Below are 12,793 nucleotides of genomic sequence, written 5' to 3' on the forward strand. Positions count from 1 at the left end.
TTTAAAAAGTGGGGTAGAGAAAAAGTGGGGAATTATAGGCCGGTGAGCCTTACATCAGTAGTGGGCAAAATGATGGAATCCATTATTAAGGATGTAATAGCGGAGCATATGACTAGCAGAGAAGGGATCGGACAGAGTCAACATGGATTTACAAAAGGTAAATCGTGCTTGACAAATCTATTGGAATTCTTTGAGATGGTGACAGGTAAAATAGATGGGGGAGAGCCAGTGGATGTGGTGTACCTGGACTTCCAAAAGGCCTTCGATAAGGTCCCGCATAAACGACTGACTTACAAAATCAAGGCTCATGGGATTGGGGGCAAAGTATTGATGTGGATTGGGAACTGGCTGGCAGGTAGAAGACAGAGAGTTGGGATAAATGGCTCATTTTCTGAGTGGCAGGCGGTGACCAGTGGGGTGCCACAGGGATCTGTACTGGGATCCCAGCTGTTCACAATTTACATTAATGATCTGTATGAGGGGATTGGATGTAATATCTCCAAATTTGCAGATGACATTAAGCTAGCAGGGGTTGTGTGCACGGAAGAGGGGGTCAGGAAGCTCCAGTGTGATTTGGATAAATTGAGGGACTGGGCAGATACATGGCAAATGCACTACAATGTGGATAAATGTGAGGTTATCCACTTTGGTAATACAAACCAGAGGGCAGATTACTATTTGAATAGCAATAGATTAAGAGATGGGGAAGTGCAGAGAGACCTAGGGGTACTTGTACACCAGTCACTGAAGGCGAGCATGCAGGTACAGCAGGCGGTTAAAAAGGCAAATGGTATGTTGGCCTTCATATCAAGAGGGTTTGAGTATAGGAACAAGGATACCTTACTGCAGCTGTACAGGGCCTTGATGAGACCACACCTGGAGTATTGTGTGCAGTTTTGGTCACCTTATCTAAGGAAGGATGTTCTTGCAATAGAGGGAGTGCAGAGGCGATTCACCAGGCTGATACCTGGAATGGCAGGAATGACTTATGAGGAAAGATTGTGCAAATTGGGATTGTACTCGCTGGAGTTTAGAAGATTGAGAGGGGATCTCATAGAGACATATAAAATTCTGGCAGGACTGGACAGAATGGATGCAGATGGGATGTTTGCAATGATGGGAAAATCCAGAACCCGGGGCCATGGTTTGAGGATAATAGGCAAACCATTTAGGACCGAGATGAGGAGGAATTTCTTGACCCAGAGGGTGGTGAATCTGTGGAATTCATTGCCACAGAGGGCAGTAGAGGCAGGTTCATTAAATATATTTAAGAGGGAATTAGATATATTTCTTCAGTATAAGGGTATTAAAGGTTATGGAGAGAAGGCGGGGACGGGGTACTGAACTTTAAGATCAGCCATGATCTCATTGAATGGCCGAGCAAGCTCGAAGGGTCGAATGACCTACTCCTGCTCCTATCTTCTATAAGCAATAGAGCTGGAGGACAGCCCACCGAGAACGTATAGATGGACATTAAACTCCATGCTACTTAAAAGACAGGATTTTAGAGAATTCATTGAGCGACAAATTAAAATGTACTTTGAAATAAATACGGAATCAGTGAAAGATAAGTTTATACTATGGGATGCAATGAAAGCGTTCATCAGAGCGCAGATAATAAGTTATGTAACTATGATGAAGAAGGATTACAATCGGGAAATAGAACAGCTGAAAAGGGAAATAGCAAGTACAGAAAAAGAATTAACAATAACGGAAGATAAAACAAAAAGAAGAGAATTGGCGGACAAAAAATAAAATATGAAACATTTTATGGAGAAGAACATAATGACAAAACAGAAGTATTATGAGCTAGGAGAGAAAACACACAAAATACTAGCTTGGCAGCTTAAGACAGACCAAACTAAAAGAACGGTATTGGCATCAATGAAAAAGGACAAACAAATTACATATAATGCAACGGAGATCAATAAAAACTTCAAGGAATTCTACGAGCAACTATATCGAACTGAGAACGAAGGGAAAGAAGACAAAATAGATGAGTTTCTAGCTAAAATTGAACTACCAAAATTGCAAACAGAGGAGCAAAATAAATTAATAAAATCATTTGAAATAGAGAAAATACAGGAGATATTTAAAAAACTACCAAACAATAAAACGCCAGGAGAGGATGGACTCCCAATAGAATTCAATAAAACATTTATAGACTTATTAATTCCTCCTCTCCTGGAAGTATTGAACCAGATTGAAGAAACACAAAACATGTCTGATTCATGCAAAACAGCAATAATTACAGTAATACCAAAGACGGGGAAAGATCCACTTACATCAGCATCGTATAGACCAATATCTCTACTTAACACAGATTATAAAATAATAGCTAAACTATTAGCAAACAGATTGGCTGACTGTGTACCAAAAATAGTAAAACTAGATCAAACTGGATTTATTAAGAAAAGACGAACAACAGACAATATCTGTAAGTTCATTAACTTAATCCATGCAGTACAAGGAAACAAGACACCAACAGTGGCGGTTGCCTTAGACGCAGAGAAAACCTTTGACAGAGTAGAATGGAATTATTTATTCAAAGTACTACAGAGGTTCAACCTACCAGAGAAATATATTAATTGGATTAAAGCATTATATAAAGGAGCATTGGCGAAGGTGACAGTAAATGGATATATATCAAACCAATTTAAATTAAGCAGATTAACTAGGCAGGGATGTCCACTATCTCCCTCACTGTTCGCATTAGCTATAGAACCACTGGCAGAACTGATAAGAACAGAAAATAAAATAAAAGGGATAAAAATAAAAGAGAAGGAATATAAAATCAGTCTATTTGCAGATGACATCATAGTATACTTAACAGAACCAGAAATATCAATAAAAGAATTACATAAGAAATTGAAGGAATATGGAGAAGTATCAGGGTACAAGATCAACGCAAATAAAAGTGAAGCAATGCCAATGAATAATGCGGATTTCACAATGTTTAAGAAAGAATCACCATTTAGATGGCAAACACAAGCAATTCGATATCTAGGTATACAACTAGATAATAATCTAGGCCATCTATACAAACTAAATTATCAGCCATTAATGAAGAAATTAAAAACGACATAGAACATTGGAAAGACTTACCACTAACACTGATAGGAAGGATAAATTGTTTAAAAATGAATATCTGCCTAAGGATACAATACCTATTTCAATCATTACCAATTCATCTAACAGAGAAATTCTTCAAGGAGCTAAAGACAATAATAAGGAAATTCTTATGGAAAAGGGGGAAACTGAGGGTAGCGCTAGATAAATTAACAGAATGGTACAATCAAGGGGGCTTACAGCTACCAAACGTTAAGAATTATTATAGAGCAGTACAATTAAGATACCTATCAGATTTTTATTGAACAAGGGGAAAACCAGATTGGACTAGATTAGTGCTGGATAAAATAGGGGAGAAGGTACCCAAACATATACTATATAAGTGGGATGAAAAGCTGGTGCAACATAGGAATTCACCAGTACTGCACCATCTGGTCAACATTTGGAAGAAGATTCATGTAGAAAGGAATAAAACAAATGATCCACTACCAAAACTAATATTGACGCAAAATCAACCAATCCCTTTCGCAATAGATAACCTTTCCATAAAACCATATAACCATATAACCACTTACAGCACAGAACAGGCCAGTTCGGCCCTACTAGTCCATGCCGTAGCAAATCCCCACCCTCCTAGTCCCACTGACCAGCACCCGGTCCATACCCCTCTAGTCCCCTCCTATTCATGTAACGATTCAATCTTTCCTTAAATGTAACCAATGATCCCGCCTCGACCACGTCTGCCGGAAGCTCATTCCAAATCCCCACCACCCTCTGCTTAAAGAAATTTCCCCTCATGTTCGCCTTATAATTTTCCCCCTTCAATCTTAAACCATGTCCTCTAGTTTGAATTTCCCCCTTTCTTAATTGAAAAAGCCTATCCACATTTACTGTCTGTCCCTTTTAAAATCTTAAACACCTCTATCAAGTCCCCTCTCAATCTTCTACGCTCCAGAGAAAAAAGCTCCAGTCTGCACAACCTTTCCCTGTAACTCAAACCCTGAAATCCTGTCAACATTCTCGTGAACCTTCTCTGCACTCTCTATTTTGTTTATATCTTTCCTATAATTTGGTGACCAAAACTGTACACAGTACTCCAAATTTGGTCTCACCAATGCCTTGTACAATTTCATCATAACCTCCCTACTCTTGAATTCAATCCTCCGATTTATGAAGGCCAACATTCCAAATGCCTTCTTCACCACACCATCTACCTGAGTATCAGCCTTGAGGGTACTATTTACCATAACTCCTAAATCCCTTTGTTGCTCTGTACTCCTCAATTGTCTACCATTCAATGTATATGACCTATTTAAATTTGCCTTTCCAAAATGTAGCACCTCACATTTATCTGTATTAAATTCCATCAGCCATTTCTCAGCCCACACCTCCAGCCTTCCTAAATCACCTTTTAATCTACGGTAATCTACCTCACTGTCCACAACACCACCAATCTTTGTGTCATCCGCAAACTTGCTTATCCAATTCTCCACCCCTACATCCAGATCGTTAATATATATAACAAATAATAGTGGACCCAGGACCGAACCCTGAGGAACTCCACTAGTCACTGGCCTCCAATTGGACAAACAATTTTCTACCACTACTCTCTGACACCTCCCATCCAACTACTGCTGAATCCATTTCACTACCTCCTTATTTATACCTAATGCCTCCACCTTTTTTCCTAACCTCTTGTGGGGAACTTTGTCAAAAGCTTTAGAGAATGGGAGAGAAAAGGGATCAAAAGAATAGAAAATTGTTTTTCGGGAAATAAATTATTACCTTTTGAACCAATATGGTATAACTCATGGTACAATGATTGCATACCACCAATTGAAAACCTACTTAAGGACAAATTGGGAAGCAGGCTGAGGTTACCAGAAGGAAGCAATTTTGAATATGTGATTACAGACACAATGATAATTAAAAGATTTATAACAAACATGTACATCAAACTGCAAGAGAAAGAGAACGAGGAAACAAGCTGTAAACCCAAACAAAAATGGGAACAAGATAAAGAGTGAAACATGGGAAAAGCTATGCTCCGGAACTATGAGAAATACAATAAACACGAGGTTACGCATGATACAATATAATTGGTTACACAGGCTATACACCACGCCACAAAAGTTAAATAAATGGGACCCAACAGTATCAGACAGATGTTTTCGCTGTAAGAAGGAAATGGGAACAACAGTACATGCAATTTGGGCATGTGAGAAAGTGGAAAAGTTTTGGGAAGATCTAAACCAGGTATTAAATAAAATCACAAAAAGCAACATACCAAAAAATCCAGAGATCTTTCTTCTAAGTAATATAAGAAGTAAAGAACTTGGACTCGATTTGGATGGAGCACAAAAAAGATTCATTATGATAGCCTTAGCTGTAGCAAAAAAATATATTATGGCAACCTGTAAATTAGTAGATAGCCTGAGAATACAGCAATGGTACATAGAAATGAATAAATGTATTCCATTGGAAAAAAATAACATAATTTAAGAAATAACATCACAGCATTCGAACAAATTTGGGAACCGTACATGGAACACAACAGAGAATTCCTACCACGGACCTCCACCGCCTAAAATGACAGAAGGAGAAGAAGACGAAATGAACTGACCCAGTATGTAAAATTCGAAGACACAAATTTCTTGTTTATTTTCATTGTGTGATGACATTGTTTAATGGGTTTAATGTATCATATATGTTGAACGTTGAGTGAATGGGGAGGGGCGGGTGAAGGAGGGAGGGAAAGGAGGGGGGAAAAGGGGAGAAAATGACACTGTGTATATTCAAGAGGGAAATGTTTGTGTGTATTTTGGTCAGTATAGTTCATAGTGTGAAAAATAAATAAAAAAATTTTTTAAATGAGGGTGTGTCTGATTGCACAGTTTTAGACAGCAGGTGGATCAAATGCTCGTTTGATCTTAAATTAACACGGAGCCATTCAGATTCCTCACTGCTTCTATATCTTTCAGGAATTTAGATGCTTCTTCAATGACCTTTTCAACATAGGTTCAAAAGAGATATACATCAATTATTGCCACATCCACTGGGCTCCCTGGCAGCTACCTGACAAGAGAATCTTCTTTTCCCCTCCATCTCCTGCAGAAGCTACTGCCAGCTGTCTTTCGCCAGAACATCTTTCACTCCATAAATGTTAACAGTGATAAGTTTATTGTCATGTACATTACACGATATACACGTGCCTGAAATTCTGACTTGCTGCAGGCAAACTTCTAAATCAACTTTGCTTTGAGAGGCACTGCCCTAGTTTTATAATTGGCTTGCATGATTGAAATTGAACACTCTGGTTTAGTAATGAGGCCAGCAACAATGTGGTTAGCACCGTCTGGCCAACGTATCATACTTATAAGGTTGCATATGAAATTTATGCACTGGCTGAACTATCAGACGGAAAACATGAGCTAGTTCATTCTATTCTGTAATCTCTGATCCTTTTCCAGCACATCAAGTTTAGTACAAAGGAGAAGGGATGGGAAATAACAGACAACTGGATTAGAAACCAGCAGGATGGTAATGGCAAAGTAAGTATAATTTAAGCACCTGGAATTAATAATGTGGTTCTAATCTCTGCCATAACTATAGCAGCATCCACAGAGTAACACACCAGTCACCTTTTGGAGTACTTCTCTGATATTTTGCTGATTTTTCATTAACATTGTTACTTTACTTTGGCTTGGCTTCGCGGACGAAGATTTATGGAGGGGGTAAAAAGTCCACGTCAGCTGCAGGCTCGTTTGTGGCTGACCAGTCCGATGCGGGACAGGCAGACACGATTGCAGCGGTTGCAAGGGAAAATTGGTTGGTTGGGGTTGGGTGTTGGGTTTTTCCTCCTTTGCCTTTTGTCAGTGAGGTGGGCTCTGCGGTCTTCTTCAAAGGAGGCTGCTGCCCGCCAAACTGTGAGGCGCCAAGATGCACGGTTTGAGGCGTTATCAGCCCACTGGCGGTGGTCAATGTGGCAGGCACCAAGAGATTTCTTTAAGCAGTCCTTGTACCTTTTCTTTGGTGCACCTCTGTCACGGTGGCCAGTGGAGAGCTCGCCATATAATACGATCTTGGGAAGGCGATGGTCCATTGTAGAGATCAAAGAATCACCAGAAACTTCACCCCACTGTTTCTTAAAAGAGAACATGGCACAGTTGGCGTAGTGGTTAGCGCAACACCTTTACAGCACCAGCATTCGGGACTGGACTGAGGTTCAAATCCCGCACTGTTTGTCAGGAGTTTGTATATTCTCCCCATGTGTCTGTGGGTTTTCTCCAAGGGCTCCGGTTTCCTCCCATCGTTCAAAATGTACTGGGGCCTTTTACTGTGCTGTATATCTAAAGTCTTTTAATAAAGATCTATGAGTGCCCATTGATGAAACAGATCAAAATAATCTCAATAAAGTTTCAAGACATAAAATATTGACCATTTCCATGCATGGATGTTGTCCCATTGTGCTCCTCCAGCAATTCTTTTGTCTTCTTAACCTTCTAGGATCTGCAATCTTCATGTTTCTTGACACAAAATGATATATTTGTTCATTAATTTTTTGGCCATGAAACTTCCTGGCCTGACCATCTCAAACTTCCCATGAAGGTAGATAGTGAGACAACCTCTTGAACTGTTGCTATCTTCCTGTTAAGGGAACTCCCATGATGTGATTAGGATTTAGATCCAGTAACATTAAAAGAGTAACAACATACCTGCAAGTCAGAATGGTGTGTAATTTGGTGATAATGTTCCCAAGGCCCTAAAGTCCTTATCTTTGTTGGTGGTAGAGGTGGTGATTTAGGAGATGCTCTTGGAGTGGCCTGCGCAAGTAACTAGTCTGTTTCATAGGTGATGCATTCTTCCTGCTTTGTCCTGGATGGAGTCCATTTGTTTGAATAGTGTTGGAGCTGCACCCATTCAGCCAAGTGGAGAGAGTCTCATCACATTCTTGATTTGGATCTTAAAAGGCCTTTTGGCCTTTCAGAAATGCTGCAGGATACCTATGTCCTAACTTGCTCTTGCAGACACTGTATTTATGCAGCTGGTCTCATTGAGTTTTGGGTTAATAATAATCCCAAGATTTTGACGTTTTGGTACTTAATGCTGGCAGTTCCATTGAATTACAGCACAGATGTTGCTTGTCTCTTATCAGCCCATGCCTAAATGTTATCTGGGTCTTGCTGCATGCAGACAAGGGCTGATCTACTTGTTGACGAGTTGTGATTGGGTTAGAACATAATGTAATTAAAACTTCTCAACCGATGATGAAAGGAAGATCATCGATGAAGCATCTAAAAATGGTTGAGCATGGAATAAGGAAATGTCCCATGGACTAACCTTCAGCAACCTCAACCACCTTTCTGAGGCCATTGTATTCGTCCAATCATTACAGCCTTATCCATTTTTCTTGCCTGCTATCTTTAGGTTTACTGGGTCTCAGTGCTGGCAATGCAATTCAGTCAAATGCTGCTTTGCTGTTGAGGGCTGTCACTCTTACATCACCACTGAAATTCAAGTCCTTTGACGATGTTTGGACCAAGGCCGTGATAAGGTCCGGATCCAAGTGATGTTTGTGACATAAACTGTAGCTTATCACAAAGTACCTACCACTTGACAGCATTTACTATTAGCCCAGTTCGAAATGTCTTGATTTTGGAAACAATACCTGCCCAGGAAATTTTCTATACGGTTGTGAAGGTGTCAGTGCTGTAAATGTTTTGGAAAAGCATCGCTAGTTCTGAAAGATCACTTTCAGCACAGTATAAGCCCATAACCTTTTCAGATGTTTTGTGGTAGCTACTTCCTACTAATGTGGAAGATTCCACTGATAAAAGTGGATAAAAGCTGGTTTCTAATTCACATCTGCTGATTCAAGATATCAGCATGAAGAAGATATAAACCCCAGTGGTTTGCTGCTTTCTTAATTCAAGAAAATTCCTTCTATCAGTTTCAATCTGAGCACTGAAAACAATCCTGGAATGATTTCAAAAACAAATGGCTAATTGTCAGTCAGTGGAAATGAAGTGGATTATAAGGACTCAACAGGTAGATGAATTAATATGGCATGAAGGTGGCACTTCATCTGTAATTATCAGGCAACTTGATCAAACAATGAATTTCGGTAAGCAAGAACAGAGTCAGGTGTTGCCGTGACTATTTAAAGGATTCATGAGCCCCAGGTGAGTTACCATCTGTGCTGTCTATGATTAATAAGAATTTGACACTGAAGGTGACAGATGGCAGTGAGATTCATTTTCAGATAAAACTGTAACCCTGAGCAGTCTCAGAGGGCATCAGGGCAATGAAGGATAAAATAAAGCACAACTTTTATTCAGTAAAAAATTAACAAATCATCAAAATCTATAACTTGCAGATTATCACTTAATCAATTATATGATCAATCAAACACAATCAAACTGTATTTTGTACAGTTCTATAAACATTGTAGGTGCCTTTCACAATAACATACATTAAGATAGTGACTGAAATGTTACATTTACATAAAAATTTGACATAAAATTGAGTTTTCGTGAAGCTCTTCAAGGTATTAAACTTTTGATTTTGGTATTTTGTGCGCTCAACAATTTTCAGAGAAAGACTTAGCTTCTAAAAAGAATATTTTTGTCCCTTAATGGGGAATAATGCATAGTGTGTCCTTCTTTGTGAGATTAAAGTATTATTTACTGTTTCAACATTGATGGAACATTTAAAAAATGCCGTCAATATATAGTAAAATACTCCTTGCAGCTTAATAAAATTATTTCTCAAATATAATCTCCCAACCATTTATGGAAATATGAGAGCAGCAAGATATTTTGAGTATTTATTTGGAAAGCAGAGATAGCTGGAAGGGAGTTCCTCAAGTAAACAAAGACATAACTGGTAATGGTTTTATGATCAAAGTTGGCAATAGTAAAGAAACTGGAATTAGAGAGTTAGGGGATTTATGTTGTAGGCCCAGATACAATCAAATGAGGGAGTCCAGAGGGAAATTTCAAATGTAAAAATATGCACAAAGATTTTAAAATTAAGGCTTTGCTCAAATGGGATTATTCTTGTCAATGAACATGAAGGTGCTGATAGATTGGATTATAGAAGTTGTTAAAACAAGGGAAGAAGTGTTGTAAAAGATTTAGTGAAAGAAATACACATATTTATGCATGTTATGACATTGAAATTGCTTAAAATACTTCATTATAAATTAATTTGGGGCCAAAAATTATTGATAAGGAAAACAAAGCCTCTGTTTAATTCCTCTCCCAAAGAAAATCATCTCCTCAGTACTGCACATTCAATCAATAAGAACCTAAATGTTTGATCACCTGTAGCCAAACAGAATTTTTAGTTTATCTGTTTTAAATACTTTTTTTTTTAAATTGGGTACTTTATCCTGACTGCATTTTTGATGACAAGTGTCAATACCTTAAAATACTTACCTGGGAGCAGGAACTGGGCCAACAGTTTTGACTGGAGTCCAAGTCAGCGATACTAAATTAAATATAAAGTAAACTAATGAAAAATACAAAGCAATTGGTCATTTCACGCTTTATATTATTTGGCAAAAATCTTTAAACCCAATCAGGCATACTTACAGGGAGCATTTAAAATCATGTTGCAATTGCATGTCCATAAATATCTTAACTGAATACATTAGACAACAGCATCCTTAATAAGTAGCTGTACAATTCTGCTTACACTGAATTGTGCAGATTAGGAAATAAAACTATGAGGACACAATGAGGAATAAAGTGTGTGTGGTGAATGTCCGCCAAGCTGCCTGTCTCCCCTCTGGCGAGCCTTGCTGTACTAAAATTGGCTGTGCATTATCTCTACTGTTAAGGACACTCCCCTTGGGTATAACTGTATATGCACCTATTGTCTTTCATTATTGTACCATGAGTTTCTGCTAATAAAAGCCATGATTATTGTTTGACCACATCATCTTTGTCTACTTCATCAACTGGCACTTCAATTTTATTAGCAGAAATGGATGCAGCACTCAAGCCAGAGCGGCTGATAATCGACCAGTCTGTGTCCTGGAGCTCCAGGAATGGAAGCCAACTGTGAAAAGGGGGAATCTTTAGACGAGCAGGCGAAATCGACTTTAAGTCACAGCGAGGTGAGATCCCCTTTGATAGCTCAATTGACTGTAAAGCTTGGGGGATGTTACGGACTGGAACGGTCAACTATGAAGGGGGAGGTGAATGGTGAGACTCTTGATTGTCTAATAGACTCGGGGAGTACTGACAGCTACATCCACAAGAGAATTAAAGCTGATACTGCCAAAGCTGCACTCTCATCCAATGACGAGGATGTCCCATTCCAAGTGGAAACTGATGCCTCAGATTGTGCCTTGGCAGGAACCCTTAATCAAAAGGGCAGACCAGTGGCATTCTTCTCCCACACCTTAAACATCCTGCCATTGAAAAAGAAGCCCAGGCTATTATTGAAGCTGTTTGCTACTGGAGACACTTTCTAGCTGGCAGAAAATTTACTCTTGTCACTGATCAGAAATCTGTAGCCTACATGTTCAGTACTAAACACAAAAATAAAATCAAGAACAATAAGATGGCACGCTGGCGAATAGAACTCTCAACTTATAATTTTGAGATCCAGTACAAACCGGGCAGGGTTAAATGATCCCTCTGACGCATTGTCACGATCTACTGCTGGTGCTCAGTTGGAGGGGCTAAAAGAGATCCATAGCAGACTGTGCCACCCAGGAGTCACGAGGTTCTTCCACTACATCAGGGCTAACAACCTTCCTTACTCTTTGGAAGAAGTCAGGAAACTAACTAAAAACTGTCTCGTTTGCGTAGAATGCAAACCACAATACTTCAAAACTCTGGAGGCCAATCTCATCAAGGCGGCCCGACCTTTTGAGAGGATTAGCTTAGATTTTAAAGGACCGTTACCTTCCAACAACAAAAATGTACATTTCATTACTGTAATTGATGAATATTCTAGGTTTCCCTTTGCGATACCCTGCCCTGATGTCTCGTCAGTGTCTGTCATTAAGTCACAATAGAATTTTCAGCATTTTTGGATTTCCCAATTACATTCATACCATTAGGAGCACAGCATTCATGAGCTCTGAACTGCGGTGAGCCCTGCTACAGAAGGGGATTGCCGCCAGCCGTACCACGAGCTACAACCCGCAGGGCAACAGGCAGGTCAAAAGGGCTAATGCTACAGTCTGGAAGACTGTTAATCTTGCTTTAAAAACACATGGTTACCCTGTTACCCGATGGCAGGAGGTGCTGCCTGAGGCACTACATTCTATTCGGTCATTATTGTGTACTGCAACAAATCAAACACCTCACGAACTTATGTTTGCCTTTCCTAGGAAATCAGGAAATGTGATGGATTGGCCAGCCTGTTTATCTGAGGCGTGCTGCTAAAGAGCCATGCTCAGGCGCGTAAAACAGACGCCCTAGTCCTACCAGTTCAGCTACTACATACCAACCCCAACTACGGTCATGTTAAATTCCCAGACGGGAATACTGACACTGTATCCCTAAGAGATCTGGCCTAGCCTGGTTCGCCCCTTCTTCACACCCCCTACTCAGAGTGAGTCTGAGAGATTGGACTCACCCCCCCCCCCCAAGCCTGTGACCCCCTAGTAAGCTTTCAGATGGCCCTGCTGAGGCTCCACTGCCTCACGCTGGCGATTCTGGAGTGGCTCCAGAGGTCAGTCCTTCCCACACTACAGACCCAGGAA

General features: G+C 39.8%; 1 protein-coding gene across 3 annotated transcripts in view; it reads right to left on the reverse strand.

Annotated features, from left to right (window-relative positions):
- The window catches only part of LOC138759112 (kelch domain-containing protein 3), a 161,983-nt gene that overhangs the window by 89,971 nt on the left and 59,219 nt on the right, over positions 1-12,793 (reverse strand). For all 3 annotated transcript variants that reach the window (XM_069929069.1, XM_069929052.1, XM_069929061.1), the window contains one exon: positions 10,509-10,560. In XM_069929069.1, coding sequence (XP_069785170.1) covers positions 10,509-10,560 — 52 coding nt within the window. The remainder of the gene's footprint in view (positions 1-10,508; positions 10,561-12,793) is intronic.

The sequence above is a fragment of the Narcine bancroftii genome, chromosome 1 (assembly GCF_036971445.1).
Source record: "Narcine bancroftii isolate sNarBan1 chromosome 1, sNarBan1.hap1, whole genome shotgun sequence".
NCBI classification, from domain to species: Eukaryota; Metazoa; Chordata; class Chondrichthyes; order Torpediniformes; family Narcinidae; genus Narcine; species Narcine bancroftii.